The 21,965-nt window shown below is 36.7% G+C and overlaps 1 protein-coding gene across 7 annotated transcripts in view; it reads left to right on the top strand.

The window, feature by feature from the left end:
• Positions 1-287: 287 nt before the first annotated feature.
• Positions 288-21,965, top strand: part of LOC127411739 (glutamate--cysteine ligase catalytic subunit-like) — a 63,597-nt gene continuing 41,919 nt past the window's right edge. For 3 of the 7 annotated variants that reach the window (XM_051647463.1, XM_051647468.1, XM_051647464.1), the window contains exon 1: positions 288-757. In XM_051647463.1, the coding sequence (XP_051503423.1) occupies positions 735-757 (23 nt within the window). In that variant the 5' untranslated portion in view covers positions 288-734. Of the gene's footprint in view, positions 758-1,385; positions 1,502-7,119; positions 7,235-21,965 lie in introns of all 7 variants that reach the window. The other 4 variants (XM_051647467.1, XM_051647470.1, XM_051647465.1 and 1 more) reach the window with 2 other exon arrangements.

Raw genomic sequence — 21,965 nt, forward strand, 5'->3', positions numbered from 1 at the left:
TGAAAAGTGCAAAAATGAAGAAGAATGGCATTATGTAAGAACGGCAGTAGCAAAGTTTATAGGGGGTATGTAGGTCTACCCAACAGGTATGTCTGTCGTTTCCCATCTACCACTATTATTATGTTGTTTTCGCATTGTCATTATTACAATGGTATATTAAAATTGATTGGTTTTGGTGTGCGCATTGTTGCTTAAACCACAGTCATCATCAGAGCCCAAGGAGGACAAGAATTGCTGAGTCATAAGATGACGTTATCAGCCCAACACAGTCACGTGTACTCAATACAAGCAAACTGTCTGTGCGCTAGGAAGGGGTCGCTTCAGCTCGCGCTCCGCACAGCCCGTTCAAATATCAACTGCAAGCTGTTGAAGTCCGTTTATTTCGTTGTAACTAGAGGTGTCGTGAAACCGCATCCTTTCCGAGACTCGTAACCGCAGCGTTAGGAAGGCAACAGTGGATACATCCATATTTACAACTCATAAAAGGCCTAGCGCGTGCTCTTGCGACGTTTAAATCACCGTTTATTATTGCATGTGCTGTCTCAAATACGCGTTACAGAAGTTAGCAGGCAGCGGAGAAGTTGAATAAAGCGAATAAACAAACGAGGGTAGGTTTGTGCTATGGGCTTACTGTCTCAATTGGGAAGAAACCAAGAAACATGCTGACCACGTTAGAAAACACGGGATCCTGCAGTTCCTCAACATCTACAATAAGGTGAAGGATCGTAAGAAGGATGTGCTCAAATGGGGAGACGAGGTAAATGCATGTTATGTATGTATACATAAACACGTGGTTTGCATGATGTAGTGTTCAGGAGCTGGGTTGCTGCAAGTGAACAGGTGCGCCGTTCAGCTTACTTTGTGTTATGCATGCTGTTTCGTGTATGCAAAGGTAGTTGACATGAAATATTTTTGTTAAATTGACTCGTGGATCAATGACGTGACGCTCATTTTTTGTTCAGATCTATAAAATTATACAGAAAATACAATTCACACACCGCAGTGACGTTTATACACCTCTACTATGATGAACGTTTTCAGTTTCTGTGTTCAAAGTCATTTTGATCTGGGACATAAAAACGTCATGTGCTGCAACCTTTCATAGACGGTCTCATTAATAGCAGAAATAAAAAATAATATATATATATATTATATATTTGGCATGATTAGTGCAGAATAATCAATTTTGTTCATAAATATGATCACAATAGACCTTTAGACTGTGATGATGTGTTTCTGCCTTATTTAGCAGCGTAAATCTAGCAAACTTTGTTATATGATATTTGTTTTAAATATTGAGTTTATAACATTATTCTTTGGTATATTACCCTGGAATTAGTTTTAAAAAATGAATTACCACAGCTGTGAGGGGGTTTCTATTACAGCTGCTGAGAGAGTGACAGTAAATTTGGCATCTTCTCCCATCTGTCTTAATCCACCGCTCTCTAGTTTTTAACTCTTCTGGAAAGTGGATTTTTTTTTTTGCTCTTGGAGAAAATAGGTAAGTGAAAATAATATTTGCTATGATCTCCCATTCACTCTCATTCACCGCTGTCAGAGTTTACCCTGCAAACATTTACTTCTGCATTCCAAAACCCCGAGTGTGGAAAAAGGTCTATTTGAAAAAAGTTAGTAGACCATGTCAAAGTCATGTGGTCTAACCAACATGCAGGTAGTTTGTTGTAATGTGACAAAAATAAAACAGAAAGGACCCATTTAGACCCTCATGACTGAAGTGTGAAGTTTACAAAAAGAAAATAATGATTTAATCATTAAATATCAATATTTTGACATTTTTATGAAAAGGCACATTTTGTTTAGGTCATATGGAGTAACCCTGAGAAAATATTCTTGAGAAATTTATGATTAAAAAAAACAAAACATTATTTTATTCTTGTTTAATCAGGTTGCACGGTGAGTGTTTTAATACCTTTTACTTGATTGTTTCACCACATGACATTTTTAAAGTCATTAAATCAGTTTATTTGTAGAAAATGCGATTAAATGTTTTTAAAAAATTTGTGAAACCAACATGGACACAGATTTCATTTCTACGAACTTGACAAATGTGTTATAAACTAAATTTTACACTATTTTAAACAGAATTTTGCTATTTTTATTATTTATAAATAGTTTTTGACCTCATGAAGGGAGAGACTTTATAGAATGTTTTTTTTCCCTATGTATTTGTCACCGCTAGAACATTTAAAATGATCTAGAGAATGCAAAAAAGGTGATTAAAAATGGTGAAAAACTTTAAAAGATATGGTGACTAGTCACAGAACCTTACATACACACTTTTCCTAATAAATTCATAACGTATTTTTGACCTGGAATCTTGATGCTGATTTAAAAAAAGAAAGAAAAGGGGATAGACTACCCAGTAGACATAAACTGCACGTAAAAAATATGGGCACACTTATCTGAATTTGTTTATCATAATGTTAAATAACTTTTTATCTAAAGGCGAATGCTTAAAACTAGTTTTGTATAAAAAAATAAATTGTGTCTGTGTATGAATTTTTCACAATCTACTTTAATTAGCCTAAATACAAGATAGTTTTTATTTTTTTATTATGGTCACTACATAATTCCAATACTTTCTCTTTTGCTATTTCATCATTTTGATGACTTCATTATTCTAAAATGTGGAAAATAATAATAAAGAACGTGTAGGTGTGTCTAAACGTTTGACTGGGAGAGATTATGCTGCATAATTCTGTAAAGATCCACCCTCCACCACAATGTTTAAAGTTTTTGAGTTTAAAAAGGCAAAGTGAATGTTTTCGGGGTTGAAAATTATAAATTCCTATTTCCTTTGGTTGGTTAGTTATCTTTCAGTGAGTTTTGTGAACATCTTTTACTGAACAAAGTAGAATGCATTTTCAGCACCACATCCTTTTGAAGACGTCAGTGGATTTATGATAAAACCTAATGGAATTTTGTTGGTTTAGGTGAATCCTTTGTTCTGCGTTAGTGGACCTAAAGGGCAAAAAGAAGTGGATGGAGTCTCAACGTCTCTCAAAAAGTCAGCTTTTAATTTTATAATGAATCAGGAATGTTTGGAATAGTTTTATATTGTGCTTATTTAATATCCAAAGCCCAGCACTACTTTGCATCACAATGGGAAGGGAGAAAGAATACCAAGTTCAAAAGACCTGTAACACATTTACAAAGACCATAGCCAACAGGGTTGTGAAACATTGACACATCAGCTCTCCAAAGTCAAAATCTGGAAAGAGAGGGAGGATTCATCCAAGTTATAAAACCTGTCCAAGGTGTTAGGGGAAGTCCAGCCTGCTGGCAGGCGGATGTCCTCTAAGGACACTTCCGTGATTGCCCAAGCCCAGGAGGAAGCCATGCTCCTGGTGGAATGAGCCTTAATACCTATGGGGCACTGTATGCCTTACAAATCTTAAGCAAGCACCATGCCATCAAACATCTAGTGAGAGTCTTTGCTTGGAGAAGACCAGATTTTTTTATTCGGCCTCAAAAGCAGACAAAGAGCTAATTTGACAGCCTGAATGGCCCGTTCGGCCCTCACAGGAAAAAAGCATGTGCAGCCGACTCAAACGGAGGAGGAGAGAATGCCTCCAAGGTGACAGCCGGAGCCTTAAAGGTTTAGTTCAACCCAAAAATGAAAATTTACTAACCCTCATGCCATCTCAGATGTGTATGACTGACTTTCTTCTGATGAACACAAAGATTTTTAGAAGAATATCTAACCTGTGTAGGTCCATATAATGCAATTGAAGGGTGACCAGAAATCCAAAAGCTCCAAAAAAAACAAAAAAAAAAGAGAGAAAGTCAGCATAAACATAATCCATCAGACTCCAGTGGTTTAATCAAGGTCTTCTAAAGCGATCCAGTTGGTTTTGGGTGAGAACAGACCACACTGTAACTCCTTTATCACTGTACATCTTACCAGCAGTCTCCTTGGCGATCATAATTTCAAGCTCGGTTACACTTTTTATTGCACCATCTAGCGCTCGGCGCAGGCGTCAAACACAAGGAAGTTTAATCGTGCTTGAAATCTTGATCGTGCCTAGAAACTGCAATGGCAAATTTGGTCTGTTCTCACGGTCTTCACTTTTTGTGTTCATCAGAAGAAAGATATCTGTGATGGCATATATTTCCATTTTTGGGTGAACAATCCCTTATAAAGGAGTGGCCAATACCTTGGTCACATAAACTTCCCTTGGTTTGAGGATGGCTTTCGACAAGCCTGGTCCAAACTCTAATCAAGAATCTTTGACCAACAAGGCCTGATGGTCTCCGACATGTTTGACAGCCAAAGCGAGTAGCAACACAGTCTTGAAATATAGCTGAAATATAGCTGATTCCTCCTCAAAATGGCAAATCATTTAAAAATTGATCAGTAGAGGGTTGGGGTTAAACCCTCCCGATGGAGGAATCCTAAAAAACATGTCTTTCTGTCTGAATCTTAAACAAAAAATTATGGCTATGGCTGGATTTGAACCTCTGACTCTTCACTTACCAGCACAACATCTTAGCCAAGTTAGCTATTCACATTACTGAGTATTTCTGCTTTCAGTTTCTGTATAAAAAAAAAGAACCAGTGGCTAGCATTGTCAAATTTGGCCCAAGTTCAAACAGCTGTAATTGTCATCTTTTGACATATCAAGGTGAAATTTTGCACGGTACTTCAGAGTGATGTCATCTTGAAGCATGTTAGGTTTGAAAAACCATCAGTCAAAATGACATTTGATTTATTGACACATATTTTGAGGCAATGTGGACATTTACATAAATATGCCCCTTTCAGCCATTTTGTATTGTCTTTCAATTTGTTACTTAGCAAAAATGAATACATCAATTCTACACATGGGTACCAATGTAATTTCAAGTCATTTGGATCTACGTTTCAAGAGAAGAAGATTTTTGTAGGTTTTCCCAAATTTTCACTGTACAGGAAAATCCATCATGGCGGACCTTATGGGTCCTTGAGGCTTATTTGTTCCCCATGAGAAATGAGGCATGTACACCAAGTTTCAGAAGAATTGGACAATTGAGGTGGAAATGCCATCACTTTGAATATGGGACATTTGGGCGTGGCCTGTAGCGCCCCCTAAGGGCGAATGTGGGCCATTCTTGGTGTGGGGGTTCCCGGTGGCCTGTAGTATCAGTGTGCCAAATTAGAAAAATTTTGACTGGTGACTTTTTGAGATATTGGGGCGCAATATCTCCTACCGGAGGAATCCTAATTATAATAATAAAACCACCAATAACAATAGGTTTCCTCCTACCGGAGAGTTTACGTAAGCTTACCATCTATTGGCTCAAATGGGGAACCCGTAAGCACAGTTAACACTAGCACTTAGACCCAGACAGTAGTGGGGCGAGAGGCCCTCAGACATCTAGTTCCTCTAAAAATGTTTGACCAAAGGGTGTTTGCCCACTGACAAACCACCCTGAGGGTCATGCCCCATCGCTATAACAGTGACATACACCTTGAGTGTGGATCAAGAGACCAGAGAGACCTGCATCCAAATGCTCTTGAAAAAAGCGGAGCACTGTCTACTAGGGCAACGTGCTTATTCCCAAAGTGTACTTCAGATTTGACATGAATGCCAAGTGTCTGTATGCAGTCGAATGCGAGCCTGTCAGAGTATACTTCTTATGACTGCTCGTGCATTTACAGGCAGTTGACGCATGCGCGCTATGACTGCTATGAGATACTGGACTATTTCTCCTCAGGAGTTTAAACACAAAGATATCTTTATATTACTTCAGGCTCGAGTTATACAAATGCAGGCATCTCCTGAACTCCTCACACATGCTTTCTTGACATGCTCATACACTGTTATTGTTTTCACATTCGTCTCCTGTTGTTTAGCGGCGATTATATCTTCATGAACGCATTGGCTCAAGTGTTAGTGTTGCCACCTTGTGGACCCACTAATTAGTGCAGATAATTCCAGGCGCATGCACATTCTGCTCATTCAAAGACGCGCGGTTAGAAAAATCAGGCTGTGCGCGTTCAATGCTTGGACACTCTGCTGATGACGAAAATTGCGTCACGCATCCTTTATCTTTCAGGTCTATTAACATCAAACAGTTGAACGGAAGAACATGTGACAAAATGTCTTTGAGCATCCATATTGAACGGAGACTTCTTGAGTGCTCAGTTCAAGTGCCTAAAGTCAAGTATGGGCTGCAACCCACAGTCCTTCTTGGCAACTAGAAAATAATGGCTGTAGAATTCTATTCTGACTCTTGACTCGGAGTCACGCCGACTCTGTAAAAACCCTTCATCACGTCAAGAACGCTTTGGGGGTACATCAGGCATGGGCCATTTGAGCTTAAGTTTCTCAACCTTTTGAGGGGGAACCTCCATCAACTCTGCATCATTGGCCGTTCTCGCTCGGTTTTTCACCCTGCTGGGTGAAATAACAGTGGGCCCGTTTGCCGAGTGTGACTAGGTCTCGCCATCAGAGGCCTCCAGGAATATAGCTTCCCCCTCATCATCAACTCCGCCAAACATAATTTCATTATGAGCACCAATAGTGGGGCATAGATCATCACAGGTGTCCTGAACAGGCAAAGCCACTTTAAATGGAGGAAAGGAGAGACACGAGGCTTGATCCGGTGATAAATCATCCTTAAAAATCTCTGTGCTCTATATCCCATTTTCGCTTGCCTTCCTCATGTGGTCCTTCAGGAGCCGAAGAGGTCAGGTATTGGGAGGAGAGGGGACTGGCGTTAGCTTTTAGAAAGAAACCAAAGTCGTGAGTGAAGTGCCTTAATTTTAATGTGCTCACAATGAACGCAATCAGTCTCAACGAGCACCACTTCCACGTAACCAAGCAGATAAAACCGCGCCTGTTCCTGTCAGAAAGAGAGATGTATCGCTCGGAGGGTATCATTTGCTAAACGCCATCTTTAGATGTTATTAAGCAAATGCTTTTTTTAGTTCCTTTTCGAGAAGAAACACCATCTGTAAATTAGATCTGCCTCGGGCTTCTGAGATCATCACTCCTGGGAGGAGTTCCCAAAGCTTCAGCTGTTGGTGCAGCGTCGAAGTGACCGGACTGTAACATCAACAGGATTGTTGTTCTACCTGGTGTGTCATGTTACATACAATGCTTGCTTTTTCAGGTGGAGTACATGTTGGTGGAGATGGTTGAAAAAAAGAAAAAATCTATCTAAAAAATCTATTTTGAACGGGTGTTTTGGAAACTCTTCAGGAGAAAGGTGAAAAGATCAACCCCAAGTGAGTAACTCTTCTATTGCACTTCATTGTGTATCACAGATGGTGTGATGGGCAAAAGATTAGACACAAAGTGAAATTGATACCCCTGCTGAAAAATACAATAGAAACCCTCACAGAAAGTGTAATGGTTTTAATGGTTGTAGTAGGAACTGTAATGGTTTTAATGGAAACTATAATTTTCCCTGTGGCTCTCTAATTATGATGTGTTGGCTCCTATTGGTGGCATGTTATGTCTAGTGTATACCATTAGGGACCAAAACATATCTGGCGAATTGAATATGGCCCAAAACATTCTACACTCGTAATGGTATTAGTAGTGGAAACTACTAGAAACTATTTTTTTTTTTTTTCAAGAATATTAGAATATTCTTATTTCCATATTTAAAGGTTTATAGCATTCCCATAGTCATGGAAAGGCTGAAAATATAAGATAATTTTAATATTGTCATGTAATCAATATTCGTGGAAATAAAGAATCATGAAATTAATAAAATCTTGGAGTCATGAAAATGTCTGTAATGAATATATATGTTTCTATTTCTGCTCTGCTGTAAACACTTTCATCAACTAGATATTGCTCTTGTGTAAAGTAAAGCTTGTCTGATTTTTTTTTTTTTTTTTTTTTTTTTTTTTTTCAACGAATTGGTCAAACTGATTCACGAATCAGTCTGAATGATTCACCATCAAATCATTTCAGTGGTTTACATTTTTATCCAGTATTCACATAGAACTGGAAATGAATGGAAATGTACAGGTCAAAAATTTACAAACCCTGTAATAATATAACAAATTACTGCAAAAATTGCTCTGTGTTTGAAAAGCCAGGAAAAAGACAAAAAGAGTGTGTAGGTAGTGTACACTTTGTTGTAAATCTAAAAATGCTTGTTCTCATACTTTTGGCCACGATTAAACATTGCTCTTGATTTGCAAAACTGAAAAACATGTACTGTAGGTTAGCTGGTTTATGCTTTTGAACACTTGAACTTGCAACACACCTGTAATGTCTTGCAAATCAAGTCTTTTCTACTTCCTGTTCCTATCTCTGTCATTTACTCCTTTTTTTTTTTTTTTTTTTTAAAAGCCACAGTCTTATCAGTATCTATTGAAGCTGCAAGTTCACTCGGCAGAAGCTCAATCTGAAGTTTGATGAGTCATATAAAAGTCAGGAATGTGGCTGTTTTTTTTTGGTGAATGTGTTTACACAAGCCACTCTGAGTAGGCGATAGCTGCCCGAGCTCAGAGGAAATACCAACCTGCAATAGGAAGCATTCCTCATTACTGCCTCTCTACTGCACATACTGAAGAGTGGACAGCCATGCATAACCACCCTGTCGCTGCACTTTCAACCCCACATGGAGAATCTGCCCCATCTCACGTTAAAACATGTTTAGATATGTCTGCCGATGTTTGGCCTTTTTTGAGATTTTTGCATCAGCCGACACTTTCGCCCACTTAGCAGATTAAACGAGGGTTTTTCCCTTGTGTGTCACTTACCGTTAATAAAGCATAAAACATCATATACACTGGCTGGAGCAAGGTGGAAAATTTGTGATGTGCCCACTGATGCACACACTACAAACACAATAGCCGTGTCAGTGATCAAATGATGGGGAAAGGACCTATTAACGCTATTTGTTTTACAAAACAAGCCCAGATAGGATAAATAAAGGACTTTGCAGCTTCTGTAAGGTGCAATTTAATTACAACAGAAGCATGTCAAGTCTTACAAAAATGCAGAACGAGACATTTGCAAACGCTTTTCATGTGGAGTTCAAAGCGACGCTTCACGCTTGCGTTGACGCCCTGACGCAAATCATGAACGCTACTTGACGATTGCTGTAACAAATTGGATAGCCACAGTCTGCTGGCTGATTAACATTGAGGAGGATGAGAGTTTAAGAGATTTTATGCACGTGAATAAATTAAAATAAATAGCTAAATGAACATCAGTACTGTTTAGTATCAGTCAAATGCTGACCATTTAAATAAAGAATAAATTAAAATAAATGGCTAAATGAACATCAGTACTGTTTAGTATCAGTCAAATGCTGACCATTTAAATAAAGAATAAATTAAAATAAATGGCTAAATGAACATCAGTACTGTTTAGTATCAGTCAAATGCTGACCATTTAAATAAAGAATAAATTAAAATAAATGGCTAAATGAACATCAGTACTGTTTAGTATCAGTCAAATGCTGACCATTTAAATAAAGAATAAATTAAAATAAATGGCTAAATGAACATCAGTACTGTTTAGTATCAGTCAAATGCTGACCATTTAAATAAAGAATAAAAATAAAATAAATAGATAAATAAACATCAGTAGTACTGTTTAGTATCAGTCAAATGCTGACCATTAAAATAAAGAATAAATTCAAATAAAATAAATAGCTAAATAAACATCAGGACTGTTTAGTATGTCAAATGCTGACCATTAAAATAAAGCATAAATTAAAAATAAAATAAATAAATAAACATCAGGACTGTTTAGTATGTCAAATGCTGACCATTAAAATAAAGCATAAATTCAAATAAAATAAATAGCTAAATAAACATCAGTACTGTTTAGTATCAGTCAAATGCTGACCATTTAAATAAAGAATAAATTCAAATAAAATAAATAGCTAAATAAACATCAGTACTGTTTAGTATCAGTCAAATGCTGACCATTAAAATTAAGAATAAATACAAATAAAATAAATAAATAAACATCAATACTGTTTAGTATCAGTCAAATGCTGACCATTTAAATAAAGAATAAAAATAAAATAAATAGATAAATAAACATCAGTAGTACTGTTTAGTATCAGTCAAATGCTGACCATTAAAATAAAGAATAAATTCAAATAAAATAAATAGCTAAATAAACATCAGTACTGTTTAGTATCAGTCAAATGCTGACCATTTAAATAAAGAATAAATACAAATAAAATAAATAGATAAATAAACATCAGGACTGTTTAGTATGTCAAATGCTGACCATTAAAATAAAGCATAAATTAAAAATAAAATAAATAAATAAACATCAGGACTGTTTAGTATGTCAAATGCTGACCATTAAAATAAAGCATAAATTCAAATAAAATAAATAGCTAAATAAACATCAGTACTGTTTAGTATCAGTCAAATGCTGACCATTTAAATAAAGAATAAATTCAAATAAAATAAATAGCTAAATAAACATCAGTACTGTTTAGTATCAGTCAAATGCTGACCATTAAAATTAAGAATAAATACAAATAAAATAAATAAATAAACATCAGTACTGTTTAGTATCAGTCAAATGCTGACCATTAAAATAAAGAATAAATTCAAATAAAATAAATAGCTAAATAAACATCAGTACTGTTTAGTATCAGTCAAATGCTGACCATTTAAATAAAGAATAAATACAAATAAAATAAATAGATAAATAAACATCAGGACTGTTTAGTATGTCAAATGCTGACCATTAAAATAAAGCATAAATTAAAAATAAAATAAATAAATAAACATCAGGACTGTTTAGTATGTCAAATGCTGACCATTAAAATAAAGCATAAATTAAAAATAAAATAAATAAACATCAGTAGTACTGTTTAGTATCAGTCAAATGCAGACCATTAAAATAAAGAATAAATTCAAATAAAATAAATAGATAAATAAACATCAATACTGTTTAGTATGTCAAATGCTGACCATTAAAATAAAGCATAAATTAAAAATAAAATAAATAAACATCAGTACTGTTTAGTATCAGTCAAATGCTGACCATTAAAATAATGAATAAATTCAAATAAAATAAATAGCTAAATAAACAGTACTGTTTAGTATCAGTCAAATGCTGACCATTAAAATAAAGAATAAATAGATAAACATCAGTAGTACTGTTTAGTATCAGTCAAATGCTGACTATTTTAATACTGGCAGTCAATTATTGGTAGGTTGTAAAACAAGAAGCATTTACACCTGCCGAGATGAGAAAAACAGCAGCGATATATCGGTCGGGCACTAGTTTGTAGTGTTCCCATGGCTTGCCAACACACCGGTTGATTCTGCCAAAATAACTAGCCATATTGTGTCTTCTATGTAAGTTATTTGAGTAGTTAATTTCTTATTTTTACAACTGTTGAATAAAGTCGATTACTTTAAATGCACTCCTTTAGTTTGATTGAGTTTTCTGGTTAGTTCATTGTCAAATTTGTTTGTTGCAGTCACATTTTGATGTAAATCCCACGATGCATGCAGAAGATATGAGACACTTCCTTTTTCCCCATTTTTTGGCGTTATTTTATCACATCGCCATGACAACAACATTCAAAATATCAAAATTCAGTTTGCAATTTAGCATAGTCAATGTCTTGGCATGATGTCGCCCACATTTGGTACCTGTAACATGAAATCCCTAAGAGTAGTTTCAAATTCCAGAGCATGCATTTTTCATGCTCTGGAAATTTTTCAGTGAAAATGTTGATGCCATTGCATGTTAATAGCCGCATTTCCACTATTGGCCAAATGAAGGCATGCTAGTGTATGTCAAGGCCAGTTGCGTTCCCACTGTCACTTCCAGGGCTTCATCATGCCTCCTCGTGGCTTTCTCGGGCCAGTGGCCTTTGGCCCACCGATTACCCTTGGGCCAAACAAGGCAAGCCGGGGATTAAGGCGGGTTCAATGTCAAAGGTGTTTTGCCGAACTTCCCAGGTTGTGTATCCAGCGCACAACGGTACAGGTTCGGGGAAAAAAATTTTAAAAATAAATGAGGGCAAAGTACAAATCCGTGAAAACGCCCAATGGACAAAGCGGTGCCCAAGGAAATTACTTTCCATGGTTCGGTGAACTTTCATAGATGGTGTGCTGGGACCTTTACTGTCTGGCAGTTAAAGTCGGTAAGTTGTTAATGCCTTATCTTGCTGTTTAGATTTAATATAAACTTGATATTCTAGATTACATGCTACCTCAACTTGAGCTTCCCTCTTGCATGGGTGGGGTGTGCAACGTTGCAGAGTTATTGGCCCGATGGTGGGAACGCTGATCAATTTTGGTCTTGCGGCTCGAGGTCCGAGGATATTGGCTTCGGCTGGCCAGTTGTTAGCCCTGGCTCGCACTGGCCCAATAGTGGAAAAGCGGCTACCGAGTGCTATGAGAGAAGCTTGTTCACAGTGGCATGCGTGTTCACGCAAGGTTTGTTTAGTGCTAAAAATAATGAACTTGACGTTTTCACTCAAATGACTTTCATTTCAGCTTGTTTCTTGTGAAAGCTTATTGTAATGTGATTACTTTTCAATAAAATAATCAGTAAAGTAATCTGATTAAAAAAAAAAAAGAAAGAAAAGAAAATTAATGGGAAAATACTTCCAAAAACCAAGACCACTGAAATAGTGTGCACTCACTATGGTGCTCTGTAAAGAAAACATAAATCTTGAATGCCTGTTTTCTAAATGATAGTGAATGTCATATAAATTGTTCTTCTAAGGATTATTATTATTATTATTATTAGGGCCCAAGCACGGAAAGTGCGGAGACCCTATTGTTGTTCTAAGGATTCTTCAAGGTTTTCAGTACTTTTGGGGTACTTAACATGCGTGAAAACTCTTGAAAGTTTGCACACACATCAGAGTCGTCGGCCATTAGGGCTTGGCAAAGTTGCAGGGGGGTGTGCAGGGGGGGCTCTGTAGCACATCCCTTTTGAGTTACTATCACCAAACTTTGTATACACATAGATCTCATCAAGCCGGACAACTTTCATGCTGACAGTCATAAGCTCTGCCCAACAGAAAGTCGGCCATTTTGAATTGTTTGAAAAATGCATGCTCTGGAATTTGAAACTACTCTTAGGGATTTCATGTTACAGGTACCAAATGTGGGCGACATCATGCCAAGACATTGACTATGCTAAATTGCAAACTGAATTTTGATATTTTGAATGTTGTTGTCATGGCGATGTGATAAAATAACGCCAAAAAATGGGGAAAAAGGAAGTGTCTCATATCTTCTGCATGCATCGTGGGATTTACATCAAAATTGAGCCAAATGTTTGGCCTTGTGGGCTGATCACATTGATGTGGCTATTGTGGGTCATGTTCGTAGCACCACCAACTGGTGGAAGGAAGTGTGGCACGTTTAACAGACTTTGAAATATCCCTCTTATGTGTACCTGAATTGCTTAAAGGTGCAGTATGTAAGATTCAGAAACCCTTGTTATTAATGACACCTGTGGCCGTTAAGTGAACTGCAGCCTGTAGCTCGTGATCGCGCGCACTCCACAGGGAACAAAACAAAGATACTGAACGTGATTCACCGGCTTCTTGGTGACAGATGAAGTAGCATAATTAAAAATACACCATTATGATTGTTGTACACAGTTGAGACTGCATATTATATTTGACTCTCCAGTGCTGGAACAGGGCTAAAACAAAATGTGGATATAGGTCTGACTATGCGAGACTGTAGATTGAAGGAATCACTCTTCTTTGCATGATACATTGACTCCATTTATACGATAGCCTATGTTGGCGTTAGCTAGTTAGCCAGCTTTATCAATAGCTGGTAGCTAAATTTGGTGGATGACAGTAGCTGTTTATAAAATAGACTGTACATTATAAATATGTTGACACAATTCAGTATTGATTTGATCCCATCACAACTGTCATTTTGATATATCAATGCGCTATTGTTTTATAATAATAGAATGTATATATTTTCTGTATAACCAAGTTACGTTACACTAATGAATGGAGCTTTTTGCATTATCTTGAACATTGTCTAGCATTCATTTCATGTATTATTGTAGTTTACCTCGCTGAATAATTACAGATTAACATTATGTCAGTTACTGTGAATCAGCCTACCTGACTTTTAGTATAAAGAGAAGATCGTTGAAATTATTGGAAAGTTAGGTAGCTTGCAATTTGTCAGCGTTAGCAGGCAAGGTCAAGTTAGCTAAAATTACACAGATCAATCCTTATGGCACTATATTTCACATGCTTTGCAGTTATGTAATCTTACCTGTCCAATAAGAATAATGCCAATTCAGGGTCAGTTTTGATCCCCAAATCCGAACGAATGTCCCTTCAGGAATCAAATGCCCTGCCGATGTTCACTCTAGTTTTTGCTCGACCACGATCATGTTTCCGCTTTACCAGACGGGAATATTTGTTTTTTTTGGGTTTACTCAGAGTTTGTGTAGGAGTCTGTTGTGCTGGGAGCTGGACGTTTGCTGGATTCCATCTCTATGGTAACATTACCTAGTGTTGCAGTTTGTTGTCGCTGTTGAATAGCGGAAGCACTGAGGCAAGGCTCTCGGGAGCGCGCATAAATGTCACATCCTTTGGATTTTCCCGGCAAAAGCGACCCACTCCCTTCGCATGAAAATCAGTCTACAGGCTTTAATAGGCAACTTAGGAAGTCCGGGAAGGTCTCATTTTTTAAGTTGCGTTACATCATCACACGTTTGCACACACATCAGAGTTGTCAGCCGTTAGGCCTGGGCAAAAGTTAACGCATGGGTGTGGCTGGAGCTCTGTAGCGCCACCTTTTGACAAAAGTGGTGGGGTCAGTTTCTTCTACGGTCCCCAAACTTGCTACATATATTTTTCTCATCAAGCTGGACAACTTTCAAAATTACAGTCATTAGCTCTGCTCAACAGGAAGTTGGCCATTTTGGATTGAATGAGCATTTTTTTGAAACTGGCAGGCCCTGAACTTTTGAATACTCCTCCATGGGGATTTATGTGACTGGCACCAAACTTAGGCAATATTATGCCAAGACATTGAAGATGCTAAATTGCGAACAGATTTTTTATATTTTGAACAGTGTTGTCATGGCGAGGCAATAAATTAAGGGCAAAAAACTTCTGTGTACATTGTATGATTTTGATGAAAATTCAGTTGTATGTTTTGTAATGGGGGCTGATCACATTTATGTGGTTATTGTGGGTCACTCAAAGTTAATGTACTTTTGTACTATGTTTATTTTGACAGTAAATAGAGGAAAAAATGCAACAATAAAAGAAACTGAAACATATTGCCACAGAATTGCAATGAAATTACAAGCCTAAATGACTTCTGTGCTCATATTAAAATCTACTTGGACCATCTTAACACCTAATGCCTTGAATTACATTTTTTAATTTAATTTAAAGCCATTTTTAAGGATAAATAAAAATGGTAAATGACTTCATTACAATAAAATCTATAGCTCTACATATTACATTTATATATATATACATTTTTCTATAAATAATTATATTAAATTATAGCAAAAATTTAAAATTAATCACTTTACAATTAAAAATAGATAGATTCTCTGAACTTTTAAATACTCCTCCTAGGTGATTCATGAGACTGTCACCACATTTAGACAACATTATGCCAAGACATGGAACATGGTAAATTGCAAACAGATTTTTAAATATCCTACGGTGTTGCCATGGCGATGCACCAAATTAATGGCAAAGATAGGGAAACAGGAAGTGTCTCATATCTTCTGCGTGCATTGTGTGATTTCGATCAAAATTGAGTTGTATGTTTTTTCTTGGGGGCTAATCACATGGATGTGGCTATTGTGTGTCACGGTCATACCGCCACCAACTGGCAGCAGGAAGTGTGGCATTTGCAACAGACTTTGAAATAGTCCTCTTACATTTACCCAAATCGTTTCAAAATTTTTGAAAATTTTGAAGGGATGCTTGATAGCTTTAAGTGTTGTCATGGATAAAATTACATGAAGTTGTAGTCAAACTAGAATGGTGGCATATATCTATTACACATTGTATGATTAGGGGTCAAAGTTTACATTAATGTTGAGTTGTTGCTGTGTCCATCATGAATTGTTTTCCAAAAGCCACCGAGTGGAAATGGACCCATGGTGCTTGGGCCCACCATCGCTGCTTGCAGCTATATTTAGGGCCTGAGCACCGGAGGTGCTAAAGCCCTATTGTTTTTGGAATGTTTTTTCACAAATTATTATTATTATATTTAATTAAATTTTTAATGCATTCAGCCGTTTATAAGGCATTCATCATGCTTGAAAACTCAAACTTGGCACACACAACAGACCTGCGTAAAACCAAAAAGTAATGTAGTGTTTAGGCTTGTTTGTGGTCGAGGAGCTCTACAGTGCCTTCAATCGCAGGCAATGGTTGGGATGAATTTGCTCACAAGACTTGGTATGGTTACTGCTCTCATCATGTTAGACAAAGCTCACTTGGTTGTATTTGCCTCAGCCTAACAGGAAGTCAGCCATGTTGGATGGAATGTGGGGTTTTCACATTTTCCCACGGTGTTTTGAGGGGCTTATGATGGCTGAAAACATAAGAAAATGTACACATACATTTGTCTTAAAAAATATTTTGATTTGATATTGCAATTCAGCATAGACGTGCCTCATCGGTTCCACAGCGCCCCAAATGTTTATTACTTTTTGTAAAACCCTTGAAACTTGGCACACCCGTCAAAGTTTGGCAAGATTTTAGAATTCTTTTGTCATTTGTCTTGGGTGTGGCCAGTGGACTCCATAGCGCCCCCTAACATTTTGAGTGAGTTTATTGCTGTGGTTGCCACAGAGTTTGTCTGACATTCACAAGTTTTGGTGAGGACATTGTTCTCACCATGACAGACATATTTCCTATTGGTTTGTTTTAGCTCTGCCCAACAGGAAGTTGGCCATTTTGGTTTGTTTGAAAAATGCATGCTCTGGAATTCGAAGCACTCCTCCTTGGGATTTCATGTTACAGGTACCAAATGTGCGCGGCGACATGCCGTGATTTACAAAAAAATTGAGCCAAATGTTTGTTCTTACAGGCTGATAACATTGATGTGGGTATTGTGGGTCACGGTCGTAGCGCCACCAACTGGCAGAAGTATGTCACTTTTAACAGACTTTAAAATATCCCTCTTATTTTTTACCAAAATGCTTAAAAATTGTTTTTTAATAATGTCAAGACAGTGCAGATTTAAAATTCTGAAGGGATTATTGATATCTTAAATACTGTTGCCATGGCCATGCATTAAATGTTATCATTCATTTTTGTGCATATTGACATGCTTTGAGGTATTTGCCATGCTTTAATTTTCAAGTTTATTGTTAATAAATATATTTCTTATCTTTTATATAAATAAAATATAATAAAAGTATTTTTACATTTCATTTGATACTAGAAAATACTGCCATTTGTCTCTGCTCAGCTCTGAGTGGCAATTACAAGAATTGTCCAATAGAGGTCAGCCAAGCTCCATTGTTGAATGAACTTTTTTTATTAAATCTTTCATTTGGGACCTGTTGCGCATCCACAAGCTGGTAATATGCTTAGGGTTGCCAGATAATAGATGCAACACCCCTAGCAGAGATTTATACTTGCACAAATAGTAAATATTTAGCCTTTTGTCATACTTAATTTATGCAATCTGGCAACCTTGCATGTGAGTGGGTGTTCTCTCTGCTCTTTGAAAAATAAATAAATAAAATACTTAGCCCTCAGTAGTGCAATATTATGCTCAAAGAAATGTGTGATGCAGCCACTCTGTGTCCATTTGTCAGGCTGCGTGTGCTGTTTAGTGCCAAGTCTGTGAGCAAACCTTTTCAGTGACGAACTTTAGTAAAATCTCAATAGATCTTCGCATCATTCGCACACGGAGGGGACACGCGAGCAAAAAAAAAATGAGAGGAATACATTTGTTCTTTGTGTTATTTGTGAAATTCTGACTACCCTCACACCTGTATGGGAATGTTACTCTGGCAGTAATCATTTATCAGTGTCATGCAGCCTGTTTTATTCAGTTGTGTAGTAGGATATTCAGCTCTGAATACATTTATTAATTTTAATTCTGCTAGAAGCTGGCACAACTTGTGTTGACTGTGTTTGTGTAATGGCATAGTCCTATATATTAGCTAATATTAAAAATACTACTTTGAAATTTCAGCGCAATGTTTGAAATCATGTTACGTGCCGTTCACATGCTTGAATGCGTTTGTTTTTGCACTAAAATTACATGCAGCGCCACAAAAGAGCAAAATGTATGTCTCAACTCGAGACGTTTAACAGTTCAAGTTATTTTTAACTTGACATGGCGTCTAAAAACACAAACAAGCTGTCAAAGACGTCTATCTAGCACACGTTTACATTGAAATCGTTTGTAAAACAGTGCAGACGGACACACAAACTCGCTCAATGTGAACGGCCCCTCAGTGTAAGACTAGAACTCTGTAGAAAATTATCACACTTGTCTATTCTTTATTATTTGTTAATGCACATTTTAGATTTTAGTAACATCATAAAAGTAACACAAAAGTATGGAAATTATGCAATGACCAAAACAAATTAAATCAGAAGCATCTTCTATTTGAAGTTCTTCAGTGTAGCCATTCATCTATTCCAGCTCTGCACACAGGTCATTATCTCAATCAACTTAAGATAGAGATGTGTTTGAGTTTGATGTGGTGAAAGATTAAATCTTTGCCAAAAATGAATGCTTCAACGATACCAAACACTGCACAAACCAGAAGCGAGCACAAATGATGAAGACAGGTGAAAGTGATTGACATGCGGTTTAAATACTTGTTAAATACAAAGGAAGGAATATGTTATGATGTTTTATATCATCTCCATAGTAACAGTGTAGCGTCTCCTCCACATTGTGCGTCCACTATCAAAATCCTTCTAAACATTCACAGACAGCAAGCTTGTGTTTAATCTTCACCCTGCGTACTGAGAATGAGACACAAAACCCGCATTTATACAAAGAATCCCTAACATTCACTTAAAATCCCAATTAGTTGTGTAATAAAATATGATTAGAATTTGAAGTGCTATTAATACAGTAGGCTGCGAATCTGAAAATGGCAATATATGCTGAACACTTACATGCTGAAAGTGTTCATAAATGTTTTTACTGGTATAAAAATGTCAGTTATATACAGTAGGTATATGCAATATACAGAATATGACAATGACAAAAATGACAATTTTCATATATGTAGCATGTTTTTTAAACACTTGTGGAATTTAAATGTGTATATAAATGCTCAAATATATGAACTCTAATTGTATTTGTTCGTATATGGCCAGTGGCGATTTCTCAGGGCCAGCAAAGCCTTCTCTGCTGGCGTAACATGCCTAATACATTTGTGATTTGTGCTGTTAAAAGAAACGTAACACATTAATTTCTTTGTATTTAACAAGATAGCTTTTGGGGTCCATGTACTTTTGCATCCATTCCTTTTTCTTTTTTTAACCCTATAAATAAAAACTAAAAATGTGTGTTTTTCTTTATTGGTTTTAACACTGATTAATAAAATAAGCAGATACAAACACATTTCCTGTTGACCATTTCATTTTCTATTTAAAAAGGAATAAAGAGATTGGGGGAAAGGCTTAAAAAAAATTCCTTCAGTGTTTAAAAATTAGTTTACGCCTTGAATATTTGATATGCACATGTGAACGACACTGAAACGCGCCTTTCATCTGATTGGTCAACTTGCCCCGTCGTCTGTAACCTACTGCCTTAATCGCATCAGCTAGAATTAGAGTTGGGATCGCTCTGCAAATTTGTCTCAATTTTCATTAAATATTGTCCCGAACCACCACTAACTGTAAACTGTGCATGCCATATGTATTCGAATATTGCTGCTTGGCACATCATGGTGTTGTTGCGAGGTGTTGCCTCGAATGGACGACGCGTGAGAGATCACAAGCCACATCACTTGGCCATATGCTGACTGAGAGTTGGTCTATTATGTATTATTTTTATCTTTAATAAAATTGTATGATTTTGTAGTGACTGTACTGCCACGTCCTAGTGATAAATATAATTTAAAAAGTTGCGTCACTTTGTATAAAAGCACCATGAGTTAATATGAGTTAACACAAGTTTATTTTTGACATTTAATAATATGTGATCCCGTCTGTGAAAACCCAGCTAAAGTCATTTTTTTGTGACTCACTGTTTTCTACATAAAATCATCCTTCATAATGTAAAGAACATTCTGTGAAAATATAACCTTGATATCTTTAATATTGACTGAGTAAGGCTATGTCAAAAATTTGCTGAATTCCAGGCTCAGAAAATCATGTTTTTGAGAAATTCCAATGTAAAAACAAGCTTATTTTTATTTATTTACTCCAAATGTTACACAGTAGTGCAGTAAGAGAACGAGATTTTCTACGGAAATTTTATATATTAATTAATTTATATATTAATTACATTTTCTACTGATATTTCATTTTACTAATAAAGTTATACAAATCATTCCACTGAATTGACTTGGTAATTGTTGCTACAATCAAGCTCTTGTGGTACCCCATTCATTTAAATGTTTTTATGCTTTTTGGACATGCGCATCATAATAAATAGGCCTGCTTTACAAAACTTTACAGATTTTCCCGTAAATGTGTCATATATCACTGAAAATGGGAGAATCTCAGCTTTAGTGTGGTATATGGCACATAGTCAGGATAATTATGATTCAAATGTGTTGCAGTTAAAAAAAATTTTTTTTTAAAAAACACGTTCAAAAGTGAAAATTGTAGTTGTTCCAAATCTGTATGAGTTTCTTTCTTCTGTTGAACACAAAAGAAGATATTTTGAAGAATGTTGGTAATCAAAGAGTTCAAGGTAGCCATTAACTGCCATAGTAGGAAAAAAAATACTATGGAAATCAATGGTTAACGTCAATTGTCTGGTTACCAACATTCTTTAAAATATCATCTTTTGTGTTCAACAGAAGAAAGAAACTCATACAGGTTTGGAACAACTAAATGATGACAGAATTTTCATTTTTGGGTGAACTATCCCTTTAACAGATCAGTCTCAAACTTTGTATACACAGAACCACACATTCTAAAATTGTCTAGATGCAAAATATTTTATAATCTCAGGGATTCTATTCACAAAAGTATGTCAATTTCGGTATTAAAAAGTCTAAAATTAGTATTCAAATTAGAAATATAATACTTGCTCACAGCTAAGTGATTGTCATGGGAGTATGTACATAAACTGAGACTACACAGTCAATGTTCTAAGCCAGTTTAATTCCTTTGGCAAGACCACGTGGGGTCTTTTTTGGTCTTCCAACACCACGGGTGTGGGGTGGAGCCAGTTTAATTCCTTTGGCAAGACCACGTGGGGTCTTTTTTGGTCTTCCAACACCACGGGTGTGGGGTGGAGCAGGGGTCAGCACCTCCGCTTGGACAACATTGTTATTTTCATCAATCAGAACCTTGTTCTACATTGTTGGATTAGGGCATACCAGATCTCTATATCTTATTGCCACAAATTCCCGAATCTCATTGAAGAGGTACATTTTCCTCTCGTTGCTAAGTCCTTCTGGTACCAGAGTGGCAGGTTTCTCACAAGGCACGTCATCTGGGTCACACTTCAGCTGCTTGTATGTGACTGGCTCGGACTGTGAAAGGGTCTTGCACATTACACTTCCATCCAGTCTGCATTCAGTGTGATGGAGTGGCTTGATTGATGGGAGCTTTCTGTAAAACTGACAGGTAGGAATTCCAGCCATACATGGGGACAAAAACATTGCCCATCTCATCACCACAAAGTTGGGGAATCAGCACACCACTTGGAGAAGCCTGGCACACAACATTCTCAATATCAGCCAAGCAATCCACCTTTGAATTCCTATACTTGCCCTTGAACAGGCCAAACATAGAGTCAGGAGCAAACTTTATGTGACCAGCTACCATGAATGAAAGAGTGATCCTCTGATGCTTGCCTGTTATAACCTGCAAAAGAAGGT

Source organism: Myxocyprinus asiaticus, chromosome 21 (genome assembly GCF_019703515.2).
Source record: "Myxocyprinus asiaticus isolate MX2 ecotype Aquarium Trade chromosome 21, UBuf_Myxa_2, whole genome shotgun sequence".
Taxonomy (NCBI): Eukaryota; Metazoa; Chordata; class Actinopteri; order Cypriniformes; family Catostomidae; genus Myxocyprinus; species Myxocyprinus asiaticus.